The sequence below is a fragment of the Colletotrichum acutatum genome, assembly GCF_030867785.1.
Source record: "Colletotrichum acutatum strain CBS 112980 chromosome Unknown BDZ83scaffold_152, whole genome shotgun sequence".
NCBI classification, from domain to species: domain Eukaryota; kingdom Fungi; phylum Ascomycota; class Sordariomycetes; order Glomerellales; family Glomerellaceae; genus Colletotrichum; species Colletotrichum acutatum.
The window spans coordinates 1-16,963 of record NW_026849146.1 but is presented as its reverse complement, the minus strand read 5'-3'; the positions used below and the strand labels follow the sequence as shown (position 1 = coordinate 16,963).

At 53.4% G+C, this 16,963-nt stretch overlaps 7 protein-coding genes across 7 annotated transcripts; 2 read left to right on the top strand and 5 right to left on the bottom strand.

Moving 5' to 3' along the window:
* Window positions 1–3,246: 3,246 nt before the first annotated feature.
* BDZ83DRAFT_638943 (ribosomal protein S5 domain 2-type protein) lies at window positions 3,247–4,701 on the top strand. The gene is made up of 2 exons (XM_060509395.1): window positions 3,247–3,916; window positions 3,990–4,701. Exons 1-2 carry the CDS (start codon window positions 3,443–3,445, stop codon window positions 4,617–4,619), a joined length of 1,104 nt encoding a protein of 367 aa, XP_060359289.1. The 5' UTR covers window positions 3,247–3,442; the 3' UTR covers window positions 4,620–4,701.
* A 128-nt stretch (window positions 4,702–4,829) lies between these two features.
* On the bottom strand, window positions 4,830–5,732 carry BDZ83DRAFT_590344 (uncharacterized protein; the record flags this gene model as incomplete). Its single annotated transcript, XM_060506325.1, has 2 exons — window positions 4,830–5,234; window positions 5,334–5,732. 2 exons carry the CDS (start codon window positions 5,730–5,732, stop codon window positions 4,830–4,832), a joined length of 804 nt encoding a protein of 267 aa, XP_060359288.1.
* A 178-nt stretch (window positions 5,733–5,910) lies between these two features.
* BDZ83DRAFT_106343 (uncharacterized protein) lies at window positions 5,911–6,804 on the bottom strand. The gene is made up of 2 exons (XM_060501056.1): window positions 6,151–6,804; window positions 5,911–6,008 (listed from the first exon to the last, which is right to left on the bottom strand). The coding sequence occupies exon 1, from the start codon at window positions 6,607–6,609 to the stop codon at window positions 6,232–6,234; it is 378 nt and encodes a 125-aa protein (XP_060359287.1). The 5' UTR covers window positions 6,610–6,804; the 3' UTR covers window positions 5,911–6,008; window positions 6,151–6,231.
* Window positions 6,805–6,976: 172 nt separating this feature from the next.
* Window positions 6,977–7,887, top strand: BDZ83DRAFT_757138 (cytochrome c; the record flags this gene model as incomplete). The annotated part of the gene is made up of 4 exons (XM_060514855.1): window positions 6,977–6,986; window positions 7,459–7,649; window positions 7,708–7,802; window positions 7,863–7,887. 4 exons carry the CDS (start codon window positions 6,977–6,979, stop codon window positions 7,885–7,887), a joined length of 321 nt encoding a protein of 106 aa, XP_060359286.1.
* A 403-nt stretch (window positions 7,888–8,290) lies between these two features.
* On the bottom strand, window positions 8,291–8,983 carry BDZ83DRAFT_638934 (uncharacterized protein). Its single transcript, XM_060509394.1, has one exon. It carries the CDS (start codon window positions 8,808–8,810, stop codon window positions 8,538–8,540), a length of 273 nt encoding a protein of 90 aa, XP_060359285.1. The 5' UTR covers window positions 8,811–8,983; the 3' UTR covers window positions 8,291–8,537.
* A 1,645-nt stretch (window positions 8,984–10,628) lies between these two features.
* Window positions 10,629–13,102, bottom strand: BDZ83DRAFT_590357 (ATPase; the record flags this gene model as incomplete). Its single annotated transcript, XM_060506327.1, has 2 exons — window positions 10,629–12,698; window positions 12,788–13,102. The coding sequence occupies 2 exons, from the start codon at window positions 13,100–13,102 to the stop codon at window positions 10,629–10,631; spliced, it is 2,385 nt and encodes a 794-aa protein (XP_060359284.1).
* Window positions 13,103–14,593: 1,491 nt separating this feature from the next.
* BDZ83DRAFT_723708 (exportin-1) lies at window positions 14,594–16,845 on the bottom strand (the record flags this gene model as incomplete). The annotated part of the gene is made up of 4 exons (XM_060512592.1): window positions 14,594–14,831; window positions 14,883–15,681; window positions 15,734–16,204; window positions 16,254–16,845. 4 exons carry the CDS (start codon window positions 16,843–16,845, stop codon window positions 14,594–14,596), a joined length of 2,100 nt encoding a protein of 699 aa, XP_060359283.1.
* Window positions 16,846–16,963: the final 118 nt, after the last annotated feature.

Here is a 16,963-nt window from a genome sequence, read left to right as displayed (position 1 = left end):
GCAGATGGGATTAGAGCAGCTGGATGTACGTCTCCTGGTGTGAACGCGCAAGAGCGGAGGGACCCGTACACACGTTATGCTCCACGAATCGACCGGATCGTTTTCTTCATGCAGGTCTCATCACGATGAAGGACGCGTATCTCGGTTAGAGACAGATCGGTCTAGCTGCCGAGTGCCATTTTAGGGAGGAGATCAGTCTCGGAGGAGGACTAAGGAGTGCAATTTTGGATTTTTGTTAGTGTATTCACACGTTGATGTTGGGGATGGGCGAAGCGATGGTCGGGCGATCTAGATGGCGCCAGGGGTTGAGATCGTACGGGTCATAGATTTCGGGGTTTTACTAGGATTATTTTGTTTGTTGGAAAGGCTTTTTTTTCCAGCTCTATCAAGCTTGTCCGTGTTGGTGAGTGCGAAGAATTCCTCCCCCATGTCTAGCTGCGGGGGCGATGCTCTTGGAAGCATCACGGTGACGAAACAGAAACAGTTCGACTACTGTGGTCTTCTTGGCCTCTAATCCACCAAGCGATATGAGCAACCATGCGTCTGAGAGGCTGCCTATCCTCCATTTCACACGAAGCTATATTGGCACACCCAGGTAATCTCGCAAAGGCTGATTGAGGGTTCTTTGCGAGTGAATGAATGGCCCCTGAACCCATGTTCACATGCTGGAATTCGGAATTCGGAATGAGTGTTCATGGATGGCGGGAAGACAAGTTGGCATGTCGCACAAAGCTGCACCGCGCCGAGAAGCACAAACATAAGGCATGAGGGCAGAGACCTACCCATGGCGTCTCGCTCTGCCTATCTGCCTGTACGGTTGCAGTTACCCGACAGATGATGCGCCACAATCATGCAATCCTCGACCGTCGGTGATTCCATCTCCATCATAGGTGCGACGTCCGTTCTCTGAAGCAAGGCCAGCCCCTCGTCACGTCTCTCCGCTGGACCAGCTCTGCACGATCGAGGGCCTAGATCGAGCCTTGCCTGGTGGTGACGCCCATTGGAGGGCGGGGTTTGCTCCGGGACTGTTGTGGAATCGAGAGAAGGACAGCCCGTCGATGACAAGGATGAAACTTCGTGGCCGAATGTCTCTTGGTGCGTGAATCTGGCTACAGGACGTGTCTTGTAAGCGATGGAGGGAGGGTCAACGTAGAAGCGGTTCGTCGAGATACAGACACGCTCTATGAGGGGTGCGAAGTGAACCATATATCGATCTTGAATAGCTTCGTCTGGCGTGGGGGTCGAGGGTTTGATGACTGCTGACAGCACCGAGTATGTCAAGGGAAGGTGATTTGCAACTGGCTATCTGGAGCTGTCTACTTTTCTTTTCCGTGGCAAAGATAACACTTTTTCGGCTTGGCTGTGCAGGTGCTCGATTGAAGTGTTTACGGTTATGATAACTTACCTTCGGTATTGGATGCCAGTGAGAGGCTCACAGCTAGCCTGAGTTGCTGTTTCACTTCAGCTACATACACATCGCTTCGTAGAGCGGCGAGAAGAGTCTCCCTGGTCGCTTCAGACCTCTGATGTCGTCGTCATGAATGAGGATCATAGTCTTGAGGCTGGACAAGGGAGGAGGCAAGAGTTTGGGAAAGGCCTGATTTGATGAGAAGAAAAGCAAGTTCCGGTAGACATTCTCGAACGCGACAGATAATGCACTGTTCAACTAGTACCACTGAGAGATATTCGCATTTTCTGATCACACAGCACGCCATTGTAGAAGTAATGCGGAGGTAATCGCAACCTTTGGATTGACTTGCGGTAATTTCCTTACCTCCAATGCTGCAGGTGATCTTCTCCTTTATCGATCTAGAAGCTGTTCCGTCCTTTTTTTTTTTTTTGGAAGTAGGCATTATCATGTCAATACTCTCTCTCTACGGCTGTGATATTTGGTCGGGTATATCTGATTATCAAGATATCATAGAAAGAGCAAATTAACGAGAAGGAACTATTCCTCAGGTATTGGCGAGCAACAAGCTGTGTATGACTAGCCCATCGCACAGAATTGAATGTAGAGAAGCATTCGCATATTGCAGAAATCGTAAGTGAATCGAGGGAGAAATGGATTCAAGTCCAGGTTCGCAATCCTACGATAGAAAATCCATTATGTTCCATGGCGACAGCTCTCCACAACATTCATTAGACTTTATATGCCTCACGCGTACTCTTAAGAGTTCTCTTTGAAGTAGATCATGTGTCGTTGGGTGGCTCAGATCTGCCAGTCACTATCACTTCTTAAGCTCTGTATGAGCCAACTGTAAGTGAAGGTTTACAAGTAGGTTGGACATGATAGCAGGCACGGCCTTAGCAAGGATTTGGAATAAAACTTTATTGCTTCCTCACTTTTGTCACATATGACGGTTTTCCTCTGAATTTGTTGTCAATTTTCAAGTTTTTTTTTTTCCTTTGGGAGGGGGGGATGTTCTCTATGGTCTGGGTATAAGTGATTCTTGTATGCCGATATGTCATGCCAATGGCAACAACCGAATTCAGACCCGGAACAGCCTGGCATGAGCCAAGGATGAACGTATTAGGGGATGTTGACTGGCGCAATTATACTATGGTTCTCAAAGCCTCGACTGAGCGGCCGTACTGTGGAAGTAAAAGCTCGATCAGCGCCATCAATTCGTATTCAACTACTGCCGAGTACGTGCTCAAGACTATTCGACGATCTGACGCAGACGTACTACTTGAAGACCTAGATGTAAATAGTCTCCTGGGATTTCACGAAAGAGCTCTTAGTCTCCAGACATCAGAACCGATCTCTCGTAGGACCGATTAGATGCTTTTGAGACTGGCAACCCGTCTCGATCCTAGTGAACAAATATAATGTGACGGAATGAAATGAGGTCAAGTAGCTCGGTACAGGAATAGGCAAGAGTAACCATTTTGGGAAGAAGCTGTATGGTGATCATCTGGAGAGCTGAAGAGTGAGAACTCCATGCTTTGTGTCGAATGTTCCACCCTCGCGGTCACGTCTCTGAGTGCTCACTTGAGCGATGTCCAGAAGCCGACTGGTCTCTGATGTTTCCTCAATTATAACTGAGAACAAGATCTTCGATGCGGACATACTGGAGGCAAGAACGTGGACTTGAGAAGCTCAACCCGTGTAAAGCCGTTGGTCGTGGACGTCCGTCCAAGCCACAGCTTACGCCACAACCACCGATCCGGACAGCTCGCGCCGGCCGGCCCCACACCCCGCGGACCCCACCATCAAAAAACCCCTGCTTCCTTTGACTTTGCTTCGGAGAAGGCCCAAAGCCTACCAACTTTTTGCGATCGCATCCCGCCCGAAAATTCGAGCTTGGCCCCGAAACCACGACCAATTGACGAGAGATTGAGCTGTTGCAAGTTCGACCACGAACTACACGAAACCTCGCGAGTACTATACCCCAGTCTGCGAACAGAATAAAAAAAGAACAAACCCACACAGAGAGGAAGAATGGCGTCTGCACAGCAGGTTCTGCTCTCACCGGCAGAGCTCGCCTACCTCCACTCGACCCTCTCCCTCACGCCGCCCATCCGCCCAGACGGCCGCAAGGCAAACCAGTTCCGCCCCCTGACCGCAGAGACGGGCATACTTCCCGGCACCAACGGCAGCGCGCGCATCTGCTTCTCCGACGGCACGGAGGCCATCGTGGGCGTCAAGGCAGAGATCGAGAAGACGGCCAGTCCGTTAGGCGCAGACGTGGACGGCGAGGAGACCCCAGAGACGAGGAAAGACGCGGGCAAGAAGGAGGAGGTCAAGGGCAACAATGACTGGCTCGAAATAACGGTCGAGATCCCGGCCTCCAGGGAGGACGACGCCGCGACCGTGTTCCTTGCCAACATGCTCAGCGAAGCGCTGCTCGCCGACGGGGAGTTTACCAAGAAGCTGCGGATTAACAATCGGTTCCACTGGAAGCTCTACCTAGACGTTTGTCTCTCCTCCCACTCTTACACATACCGTGCCTTTGAAAGACTGAAGCTGATACAACTCTCCCCACCAGATCCTCCTCATCTCCCCGCCTCTATCCTACCCGCTCCCCCTCCTCTCACTCACAACCCACCTGGCGCTCCTCGCAACGCGCCTACCGCGCCTTAAGTCAGAGGGCGACGAAGACCCCATGTTCGACGACGACTGGCAGGCCTCGACATTCCTGTACCCTCGCGACGGCAGCGCGCCCGTCGACGGCGGCTCGCGGCCACCCATAACACTGCTCGTCATCGCCGTCGGCGGCAACGTCATCTTCGACCCCGCGCGCGAAGAGCTCGCCGTCGCAGAGTCGGCGCTGGCGGTGTCGGTCGCCGAGGGGAAGACAGCCGCCTCGACTGGTGGAATGGACATGGACGGTCGCCAGCTGAAGCTGCTCTCCGTACGGACGGTTGACCCGCCTTCGCGGTTGACGGCACCTGGCGTGCCCAACTCGGTCAACCCGGCTACCGGTCTTGCGGGTACGCCGTCAAAGGCACCGACGGCCCCGGCGGCTGCGCAGGGACAGGCCGCGGAGGGTGTTTGGAGGCCACCTATAGGAGGTACCAAGGTACATGTGATTGAGGGGATGATCTCCAAGGTCCTGGAGAAGGGGGGTGTTGCGGACGAGGTGCTGGAGGCGATTGCTGCGGTGGAGTTGGCCTAAGACTTGATTCCTGGGGCTTGAGTTTCAGGGTTTTTAATGTTTGCGACTTGTCAGGATGGGCAATGGAAAGACAAAAGTCATGATACCAATTGGTGATTCTGGTTTGAAACGTCATGTTGTACATCGTCCGGTAGAGGGTATATTACAAAAATAGCGTGCTCATCCCCCGGTACATCTTACACATGGATGGGTCCTCTTCTCCTACTTTAATCAGAAGATGCCAAGCCACTTCTTCTTCTGCTCGTTCTCTGCGGGTGCCGTCGCCTCGACGTTTCCAGCCACGGGCGAAGCTTCCATCGCCGCAGCAGCCGCAGCCTTGTCCTCCTCCGACTCCTCCTTCATGCCCAAAAAGTTGGCAATGGGGTTCTCCTTGTCCAGTCCGTGGACCTTGCGGTAGTACTGGCGCTTCGCGACGTCGTCGGTATGGCGCGAGTGTGCGGCGATTGCCTTTTCGTTACGGTCGCGCTCGTGGAGCTGCATCACATGTACCCATGTGCGGATGAACTGGATGGGGCTGCTCCAGAACTCGGAGGCGGGGGGCAGGAGGTGCTTGAACGGAGATGTCTGGGAAAAGTTGAGGACCAACGTCGAGATGGCCAGCGTCGTGAGTGTTCCCTAGGAGTTCCAGTGTTAGTTAAAACCATTGGTTCAAACAAGCTACGGCCGGCATGTGTGTGTGTTCCTGCCAATGGAGGATCATCGAAAGCTACTAACCAGGGAGATGAAGAGGTGAACTTTGCGGCTGTTGAAGAACCAATGCGCCCACGTCCCTTCGGGAGCCATCATGCCGGGATACTCGCGCGTGCGCTGGGCGCGAACTTCCTGGCCGCTGAGCGGACCGCCATAGTGCTTCGGGCCGTTGTTCTTAGGCAATCGGGCGCCATGGGAGGGCGGGTTGAACTTGGCCGGCTTCTCGAGAATGAGGGGTCCCTTCTGGCCCGCCTTTGTCGGCTTGGACGAGGCGTACCGAATCGTCCACACCGCGTTCCGGCGGAGCGCCGCCGAAGCCGCCGTTGCGGCCGGCCGGCCGGTCGAGGTCGCTGCTACGCGCCACATGGGGCTCAAGGCCGGGAGGAGGAACCTGGGGAGAAGGGTCGTGGCCGAGGTCGTCATTGATGTCGTTGGTTTGCCACTATAAAACCGGCGGCGGCGGCAAAAAAAAGGTGCTGGACCCTAATAAAGCTGCCTTGCCCGATGTTTGCCGACGTTGCAAGACTCGGCGGTCAAGGAACAAAGTAAGTCACCTGGACGGCGATGGTTTAGACTTTCGGGGGTCAGGCGTCTGTTTCACAGCGTCATTGAGGCTCTGGTATGGATCAACGGGATCATCAGGTGCGCGCCGGCAGGATCGGTCGGGGCTGGAAAAATCGAAGCTCCAGAAGAATTTCTCTGCTCAAAGAAGTTACAGTGGAGCTCAGGTAAGGTATGATGAGAGGTTGGAAGCTAAAGGGTCGCCGAACTACCCCCGTCGCGCATCTGGGCGCATGTACGGGTACGTACCTGACCCATAGGAAAAACCACCCTTGCTCACTTCAAGTTCAATTGACGATCGCGATGACCATACGGCTACTCTGTCTCGTGTGTAGCAGCATCAGCATTAACACTACAGCTGTTATTGGCTGCAAGATTGACAGTTCGGGATCTGGAACAAACAGACGCCGAGGTGAAAGAGGCCAGAAAGCACGGAGATGGGCAGATTTGGGAATCCTAGTCGAAGTTCGGCAAACGGGAAGTTGGTGACAAGAGGACCAAGTGAGAGATAAAAGACCAAGAAAAATGCTAGTGGCAGGGACACTGACAAAGGTCCCCGCTGGCCCGCCGCGCCGCCCCGTTGGTTGAGTCGTTGACCTGGCACTTCTGCCAAAAAGCGAGCTGGTCCCGTCACCAAAACACCGAGGCGCAGCGGAGAAAGCGTTCTTCCGGGAGCAGTATCCGGTTTTGCCCGGGTAGCGACCCCCGGACGCATCACCTTCTGACCAATGTTGCACATCTGATTGGCGGTCGCGTCGCCACACCGTGTGGCTTGTGCACCGCGGTACCCAGGTTCAGTGAGCTCATTCCAGGCTTTTTCTCTCGTTGCGGCGTGTGCTGGGTACGTCGCCAGGTGCCTTTCCGCCGGGTTGTTGTCATAATTAAAATCGGATAGCCTTTTTTTGCCGTACTGTCGTCTCGTCTTTTTTTACTTGGCCCGATCCGATTCTAAAAGTTTTTCTCTCCCCCTTCTTCCCCCATTCCTCACTCTCAACCATCTACAACCCAAACGACCTACTTGACGACCTGCAAAAGACATTCTTCTTTTGCACCTTCTACCTGATACCCCTTTTCAAATCCTTTTAATTATCCTATAATCCGTCAAAATGGCTGGTGGTAAGTCTCTCTCTCACCTCACGCGCGCGCGCCGTCCTCTCCGTCCGTTTTCGCTTTGCTTTGCGGATCCCCGATGATGATTGCCCAACCCTCCGAGCGCCTCAATCCGCCACGAGCCATTGAGCAGCGAAATCACCCTCGCTGAGTCTGGAACGGTTCGGAACTGCTTCGCGGGCCAATTTGGGTTCGATATCACCTCGTGCGACACCTTCGTCCTCTGCGATTCGTTTCTCCTAGCACCTCCGACATCCTGCGCCAATTTCCTGGCATCTCGCTTGATGGGGCAAAAAAACAGGGGCCCGATGAGCGAGAGACAAGGAGGCGTCGGCAGGGGGACAGCGAAGCAGTGAACACGCTCACGACGATGAGCGGTCGGGCTTTCATCGGGATTCTCAATCCAAAGCGAACAACGAAATCGTCGCGGGATACACATCAACTACCAAAATCAGTAGACTGACCTTGAGGAATTCAGGTGACGCTAAGAAGGGTGCCAACCTCTTCAAGACCCGTTGCGCTCAGTGCCACACCGTCGAGGCCGACGGCGGCAACAAGATCGGCCCTGCCCTTCACGGCCTTTGGGGCCGCAAGACCGGTTCCGTCGAGGGCTACTCCTACACCGACGCCAACAAGAAGAAGGGCATCGAGTGGAACGATCAGACTCTCGTAAGCTCTCCTGACGAGGTTCAGCCTCATTGCTTTGCTAACCATGATCCTTCTATAGTTCGAGTACCTCGAGAACCCCAAGAAGTACATTCCCGGCACCAAGATGGCGTTCGGTGGTCTCAAGAAGGAGAAGGACCGTAACGACCTCATTGCGTACGTTTTCACTGCCACTCTACATCTCACTCAAGGTTTGCTCACTAACCATGACAACAGCTACCTCAAGGATGTCACCAAATAGACGGATTGATGTGTAACGATAGGATTGCATTAGACGAACTGGCGATTTGCGTTTTGTACCAATAGACCACTCTAGAACAGTGCGTTTTGGGGGCTTACTGAACAAGCCCATTTTCTCTCGAAAATTCTCCCCTTTCAAAGACGGTTGTAATACAACAAATTTCATTTTGCGAAACAAACACCAAAGAGACATTCGCGTGCCATTCTTGATTGTTCCTGTAGCATCCGTACCTGCAAATCATTACCGTGTCCATGATGTCAGATCTGGCGCGCCTTGTGACCCGGAGCTGACTGGGCAAGAAAAAAGAAAAAAGAAAAACCTGCTTACTCAGGTAATGCAGTAGTGCGGCCACTATGTCCCTTTCAGCCAGTAAGATGACTCGCTCTGCGTTGTCATCCTGGCACCTCGTCATAGGTCCCGTCCCGTGAGTCTGTGACCGAATCAAGAATGTCAGGAACGTGTTACGGAATGCAACGGGAAAAGGTCGGCCAAATGTTCCAAAATAGCGGCTTCTGAAGGTCCCGTCCTTGATGTTGCGGCTCAAGCAGTCGTTCTGCAAGCATCAGGAAAAGTATAATCTTCTGCATGCCCCGACCCGTGTGGACGACTGTCACTTCTCCACTCTCAGTGGTCAGTGTGTCTTGACCCAATCACACGATCGTCGTCGTCCGTAGGAGGACTTTCCCGGACTCTTGAGTTGAACTGCCATCTTGTTGTTCAGTTGAATCTTCAAATATGGTGGTCTGAGATGAGGTGGACGGTTCACGGATAGAGGTGTAAAGTACGGTGACAGTAAACGTGCGCTCAGCACCTGATTTTGCTACCACTTTTCTATACTTTGGTTTTGGTACCAGAGATGGTAAGGTTCCGAGAAGATGTGGTGTAAACACAACGAGAACAGGCCAGAAGATGATGAGAATCATGTTCTTCGTACTTTGAAATCTTCAATTTTTTGATCGAGTATTTTCCAGAGGGCCTTTATGACTGGCTGTGGTGAATATGCCTGGTCAGCCCTGGGATCCCTAGTACGTCCGTCTGCCTCATATAGACCAACGTTGACGACCTAGAGCCAGGAGGAAAAAGAGAGTCAATGCAGTTTTCACATGCTCTGAAGAGTCCATAGCACACTTGGCCGATGGATGCCCATGCAACGACTTGCAATTGAAGCTATCATCAACATCGCCTTGTTTATATGCACCTCTTAAGTGCTGAAGACGTTTCTCATCTCAGCTCTCCAATACTCCAGATCACTAGGCCAAGATCTCCTGGGATTCTATACACCGAAGTCTGCAGCCCGTCTTGCATCCTGCCTGGCGTCGAGGCAGAAACCTGTGCCTGAGGCTTTCCCCATCGGCCGCTCCTGCCCGTTATGAGAAAGGAATCATCCTAGATATCACCAACAAGCAATGGGCCGCATGGTCGAGGGGTTCTGAGCTGTAAAGGCCCCGGTTGAACCGTGAAGATTCCGGTTTATTTCGGGGCCCATGTTCGATCCTTCGATCGGTCTATTGTTTGTTGACCTTTTTTCCTTTTTCCTTTTTTTTCCCCCTTTTTTGACCCCTTTCTATCTTAGTATTGTTCACGATGACCACTTCTGCTGGCTATCCCAATCGAGCGAACCCCAACCATAAAACCTTGACTACTACTTCTAGGATTTTACGACGTATATCTTGATTAGTGAGCATGACCATGCCCCCGAGGTTCATCCTCTGCCTCAAGGGTATAAAAATTCATCGACCGAGCCCAGAACCAGTCGATTAAGAACTCACTCACTTTATGTATGTATAAATTTCGAGGCATTGCATAGCTACTAGATACGGTATCCCGGATCACTCTCAGTCCCGCAATGTTTGATCGTATTCAGAGGGCAAGTGCCGACCAGTAGCCCTCCCAGACAGAATAAGCAGGCACACCTACCATCACACCTTCCCCGCTAGCCCCAAGGCCCATAGGCGAGAAAATTTCGAGAAAAGGCATGAGCAGCGTCTGATGTGTCCATGACCTAGTGATGGAATATCCAAAAGCGCAATGGGTCCCGCAAGGGTTGCAAGTTCGAGTACTTTTGTGCTCACAAAAATTGGTGGTCCTACGTGATGCCACAGACAGCTCATTGTTGTTAGCACTCTCTTTCTCTTTTTCGTTTTCCATAGAACCCGACCGGGTCATTGATGATATATAAATCTTCTGGTATAACTTTTGCTGTCATATTTGCTTTCATCGGATAGGAGGAGAAGCGAGGGTGAGTAGGGTGCTGGGTCCGGCCCCTTTGTTTTAAACGCCTCTGGTGATGGTGCTGGCTTCTTCTCCGACTCTAGCCATGTTCAATGGCTGCTTTTCTCGTTGCTCCCATGCCACGAGATTCAAGATGGCGGCGTGGAGGTAATCCGAAGTTCTTGTTTACAACAGTTGTGATGAGGTGATTGAGCAACAGCTATGAGACGAAGACAAGCCAAGTAGAGAGAGGTTCGGCAGTTCGCTCGTTCACTTCGTGTACGTAGCTTGGCCAAGTTCTTGGGATAGATGCTCAACGATACAGTCGTTACTTTTACTCGGCTTCCTTCAGTACCTAAGGTACCTGCCAATGGGGATGTAAATCCATGATATGAGCCCAATTGCTCTCTAAGAAACACTGGACCCTCCCAAAAACAAATGCAGCAACGAAAAGACAAACTCAACTTTTCTCTATCAGTCAACTTTTTCTTCTCCCCCAAGTCCACATCGAAACCCATCCTTCCCCCTCCTTACGTCTGATGATGCAACTTGTTCGCCAACCTCCTATACGTCTCCGGGTTCGGCACACTCGGCTTCGTCTTGCTCAGCGCAGCCTCCCAATCACTCTTGATCAACGCGGGCTCGCCGCCCTCGTACCGCAAAACACACTCGTCCAGCGCATTCTTATACAAGCCGTACAGATCCGCACCACTGAACCCGGCACACCGCTTATCCCGCGCAATCGCCTCAACGTCCACAACGCCGTCGTCACCGTCACCCTGGCCCTGGCCTTCCGGCTGAACGCCCCCACCGATGCCGTTGCGCACAATCGTCCTCAAGATATCGACGCGCTCGTCCTCGGTAGGCAAATCCACAAACAGCAGCTTGTCAAGACGTCCGGGGCGCAGGATGGCCGGGTCAATCATGTCGGGCCGGTTACTCGTGCCGATAACATAGACCTCACCCCTATCCCCGGCGCCGTCGAGCTCCGCGAGCAGCGCGTTGACGACGCGGGCGCCCGCCTCGGTGGTGGTGTTCTCCCGCTTGGGCACGAGCGAGTCCATCTCGTCAAAGAAGAGGATGCACGGCGCGCAGGATTTCGCCCTCGTAAACAGCTCGCGGATCGCGCGCTCCGACTCACCCACGTATTTGTTGAGCAGCTCGGGGCCCTTGATGAGGATGAAGCTCGCCTGCGCGTCGTTGGCGACGGCCTTTGCGACGAGCGTCTTGCCGCAGCCGGGAGGGCCGAAGAGGAGCACGCCCGCGGGGCGCTGCTTGCCGAATTTCTGGAAGAGTAGGGGTTCCTTGATGCGGCGGACGATGGAGACCTGGAAGGCGGCGCGGACGGAGTGCAGGGCGCCGACTTCGGACCAGGAGGTGCTGGGGATGGAGCTGAAGCCTTCGCGGCGCATGTAGGGGGTGTGCTCGGCGATGGCGTCGACAAAGTCCTGCTGGCTTACGTGGACGCGTGTCGGGGTTGTGTAGGATGGGTGCTCGATGTAGTCGTACCACAGGCAGGCGTCGTCGAGGTCGCGGGCGGCGTTGTCCGCGTCTGAGAAGGAGGTCTCCGTATCCATTCTCTCGGCCTGGATGGTGATCCTGGCGCGCGCCTCTTCCACGTCCATGAAGCGGTCGCTGGCCTTGCGGTTGGCGACCTGGATCACGGCGCGGATGTCGTCGCCGACGAAGCCGTGCGTGCGAACCGCGAGGGCCTGGAAGTCGACTTCGGAGGGTATGTCGAGCTCTCTCGTCAGGGCCTTGAAGATCTCCTCTCGGGCGTCCGTGTTGGGCACCTTGACTGTGATGGTCTGCGCAAAGTAGTCTGGTCTCCGCAGCGTCGGGTCAACGAGCTCAAGCTTGCTCGTCGTGCCCACGATTACCACTCGTTGCCCCTCGCGCTCCCAGTCCCGCAAGCGCCGGAGACCGAGCTTGAGCTGTGAAATAACCTCGTGGTCGAACTCGCTGTGACTGTTGCCCGACTTGACCATGTACTCGTCCAGGTGGTCAAACAGGACGACGCACGGCGCAATCTTCTTCGCCTCGTCCAACACGTCGGTGAAGATCTTGCTCACTTTCTCGGGCGACCGCGTCTCGCTCAGGTACCGTCCGATAGAAATAACAGGCGTCCTTGTCCTCCACGAAAGCGATCGCACGAGGGACTGCTTGCCCGTACCCGGGGGCCCCGAGATGAGGATTCCCATCGGCTGCTCTCCAAAGCATGCGAAATCCCCCGGCTTCCGCGCGCGCGCAAAGACGTACCGCTGCAGCTCCTCGATGATGCCACGCACGCCGCCGAGAACGACCGAGCCAGGAGGGATCTGCTCAGGGCCGTACTTGGCCGCCTTGAGCGCCTTCTTCGTGACGGCCGCCTGAGCGGTCTCTGACGCGTCGCCCGTCTTGGACTTTGACGACTTGGAGACGATGGCGGAGGCGTCACTGACATTACCGGCGCCGGTGCCGTTGCCGTTGGCGGCCTCGGGCTCAGGTGAGATGCGGCGTTTCTTGGTGCTCTTGCCGTCTGACCCCTGGGCAGTGGGCACCGCCGGAGCGACGTTCCAGTGCTTCGTCATTTGTCTGTTGAGAAGAAATCGATCTTCCGGCTGTGAAAAAGGAGGTGTTAAAAAAAAAAAAAAAGGAAAAAGGAAAAAAGGGAAAAGCCCATGCGAAGGAGACGGATGGTAAAACTTACTTTGTATTCTTCAGCCTGCTCCAACAGATCGTCACTGTCCTCAGATTCGGCCTCTTCTTCCTTGCGGAAATCCAGCACCCTCTCAATCGCATCCTCCAGCGGTTTCCTCTTCTGCCTGCTCAAACTCGAATTCGACTTTTTGATCGATTCGTAAATCGCCGTCACTGTCAACCTTGGCGGTCTCTTCCTCTTGGCGCCGCCGTCCCTGTCCTTGCTCTTCTTCGCCTGCCACTCTCCTTCCCTCTCGTCCTCCAGCTTTTTCACAATCTGGTACACGTCACGGTCGAGGCCGGACCGGAGGCTTATACGGGCCATGTTGGATTGTGAAAAGCCGACGAGACTCACTGGAAGAAGGGTGAGTGAGATGAGTCTCTCACTCTGGCTGCACAGCGTTGAAGGCGACAGGCAAGAAAAAAAAAGATGGACGTAGGTGGGATGTGCGAATGGAGCGCTGTGGTTGGCTGTTGTGGTGTGTTGACCCACAAAATAATTGCCGTTCTGCGGACTCAGCCAAGGCTTTCCTGTATATCTTCCTCGTTATAATAGCCACCACCTTTATTATCATCTCATGACTTCGTCTCTCAAAAAATAATTCTTGAAGACTCTAATATGGAAAGAGCAATTCAACTTGTGTAGAAAGAAGGTGATAATGACGACAGTACCTAGAAATAGCAAGAATAGAGGCAAGGAAGGTAGTGAGAGGTGAATTATCCTGTCAACCACCTGCCTTTATATCACTATCAGATTCGACCAGCTGTTATATCTTCAATTACCTTGTTATCGAAGAGATTATACACCACACTTAAGGAGCCACAAGTGCGAGAACATATTTTTATTGAACAGCATGTGCCCACCCAGCACTGAATCTAGATGCGCCTGTTTGAGCGTGACGGAGGAGTATCTGTACTAATGACTGCTTCCCATCAAGACGAAGGCGAGTCACAACCAAGCTTTTCAGCCACGGTGGAAGCCATCAACGCCAGTCGTCCCGAGGGGCTATGAATGCTTGCCAGAAATACACCATCACCTATGCTCTCAGATATCTCTTTGCTAAAATCATAAATGACTTGGGTTGCGCAGCTCAAGATTTTGGGTGGAATAGTGACAGTCGAAAACCACAGCATAGGTCTTCTAATAACTTAAAATCGTGACTCACTGTATTGCCTGTGCTGCTGAGATTTCATCACCGTATTTTTGCGAGCTTATATTTTTGCTGAGCGCCATCAAAACTCGGTGACTCAGGAGCGCATCACGAAGCAAAGTAAGGCCCGCATTGCACGAAAGGCGTGTTATCTATCTGTTGATTTGCCTACATAATAAGCTTTATACCACTAAGATGGGTCTTTCGCCTTGGCTGCATGTATAGCTTTTGTTTTGATTTACCCCTTCTCCATCCGTCATTTCCTCCACTCGCCTCACGGTGGGCTTCAAGGTACAGTCCTCTCCGAGAGGGAAAAGAACTGGGCACCAAGTCGCCCTCCTCACCATTTTCCGTTGCCAGATGAGTGAAATGAAATAAAACGGCCCCGTCTGTGTCAACGCCAGGGGGCCTTAAAGCGGCGAAAGGTTATCCTGCAATCGTCATGTCATCTATCCATGGTATCACTACAGAATGAGCGGGCGGTTATGGGCCGCAGAGCCAGGTATTGGCGAGTCGTGCTCTAGTCCTTGACGCATGGCTTCTGGTCAGAGCCCGTAGAGCTCCCACTCATCGAAAATGTCCTGTCCCTTGGAAACTCTCGTCGCATTGTCTGCGCTCTCGAGGTTCCTTTTCGGGGCATACTCGGTTCGTAACTCTTGAGCAAGTCACAACTCGTCATCCTCCAGCTCAGAGGGCTTCAGCAGACCGCCGACCTTGCCACGGCGCTCGAGGTCCGCCGCCTTGGCGTCCCGCTCCTGCTGCTCCTTCTCAACCTGGAACAGTTCCGCATTGTCGCCAGCGAACTCCTTTAGGGAGATGAGGAAGTCACGCAGGTTGAGACGGAACTTGTCGTACTGAGTGTTCAATGAGAACAGGCCCTCAACAAAGGTCTGGATTTGAGCGCTGCATATTATGTTAGCATTCGCCATGCGCCACTTTCATGGTGTTACTCACGGTTGCAGATTGGGGAAGGCACCACGAAGCAGGTTAGCCACGAAGTTAGCGAGGAACTCCTTGTTGGAGGTGCCAGCCGCCGCCTGGTCGGGGCTGTAAATCGGACCCTGGATCTTCGCCGCGCTTCCGTCGGCAGGTTCCACGAAGTAGAACATCCTCATCAAAACCATAGACTGAGTCTTGAAACCCGCCTTGTGGTCATTATCAGTGAGAACGAAGAAGACGTCCTGCAGGATGGTGATGAAGAACTGCTGGAAGAAGGCGTTGGCCGTCTGCACATCAGTCTTCTCCGCAATGTTGTTGATGAGCTCCAAGCACATGTTAAGTCCGGCGGCCTCCACATCGCGGTTGTCATGCTTGAATGCCCATGAGCACGAGTCGATGACGAACTTGAACTGGCGGTTATCCAGCTTCAACAGCGCCGGGAAGCAGTGGAGGTTGATCGCGCGAAGAAGGTTGAAGAACTCGACACGGTGCTCAGGGAATTCAGAGAAGTCCTTGTTGATCATGTCAAGAGTGCACTCGAAGACGTTCTCCATGATGTTCGGGACCTGGTCCTCCATCAAAGTGGACAGCTTGGTGATAATCGCGGACATAGCCTTGAGGACTTCGGCGTCACGAGCTCCTGGCACGTTGCGGTTGTAGTCGATCAGGATGGACTCAAGCAGGGGCGGTACCATCTGTTGGCGCACAGATTGCAGATCCTCGGCCTTCTCAACGTACGTCTCAACGAGCTTGAGAATCTCCTTCTTGATGGTACGCAGTCCACGGACGTGCGGCATCTTGGTAGCGATCTCGCCTGTGAATTGTCAGACATGATATTCTTTGCATGCTTGCATGTGCAGACTCACCCTGCTTTTGGACAGCCTCGGAAATCAGTTCACTGGTAGCACGGTACATCTGGAGCATATCGAGGAAGATACGACCAATCTGGGGGTAAAAGTACGGGCCGATGGATGTGCAAGCGGAGACGTTCGTCTTCATGATGTTGCCAATGACCTTGATCGTCTCGGCATCTTGAAGAATGACGGGGTTGACCCGGGCCTGCTTGATAATCTCATCCCACGCCGCGTTCGGAATGGCCATCAGATCGCTGAGCAGACGCTCCTGCTGGTGCTTGTTGCCCTGGGCAGCCACCATGTAACCGCAGGCCTCGTAGAAAGTGTGCACTTGCTGAGGCGAGAGATCGCAGGTGATCTTGTGCATGTTGCGAACTATCTCCTCAATGAAGGGTTCCTGCTCGCTGGGCTGCAGAGCAACGAAGTGACGACGGCACTGTCTCGCGATCTTGATGAAGGTATCGCAAGCCATGTCCTGGACACCTGCGAGGGGTTAGCATTGAATTCATAGACAGCGTCAAGGGAGACGTACCCTCGTGCGACTCGTGCATGAACTCGAAGAGCTTGTTGACGACAGTCTTGAGGAACTTCCAGTGTGCCTTCAAAAACCGGGGGTATTGTCCAACAATATACATGATGTTGGAGGCGACGACGGCCTTGTTGTCCTTGCCACGCTTCATCTCGGTGAGGCCCAAAAGATCCTTAATGACAGTGACCAGGAATCTCTTCTCAGTCTCCTCGTTCATGGCCAGGGAAATCGAACCAATGGCCCAGCAAAGAACGTTGCAGTTGTGCCATGACCACTCGCTGCCATCGACCTGCCGGGCGAGCTTCTCCGTCATGATGTTCTCGGTGTCCACAACGTCTAAGTGCGTCAGGTACACCAAGCACTCTCTGATGGTCTTGTAAAGCTGGACTGTGTCGCTCTCCTTGACGAACTCGCGGACGATTTCTCCCTCATCGTTCTCGACAATAAGGACCTCCTCAGGACGGACCATCTTCTCAATCATGACGGTGCGGAGATTGGACAGGACCTCGTTGTACTTGTGCTTACGAAGCGGGTAGTTGTTGAGCAGCGACGGGTTCGGCGCGCCGCCTCCGGACATGCCACCGGCCATGCCCATCAGGGGATTGAGCTCGGTCATAGGGAGTTGCTGCATCTCATCGTAGAGCTCGTTGACGAGCTTCAGCCAGTAGTCGAGACAGATCTTGAAGATCTCGCGGTCGTTGATCTGAGATACA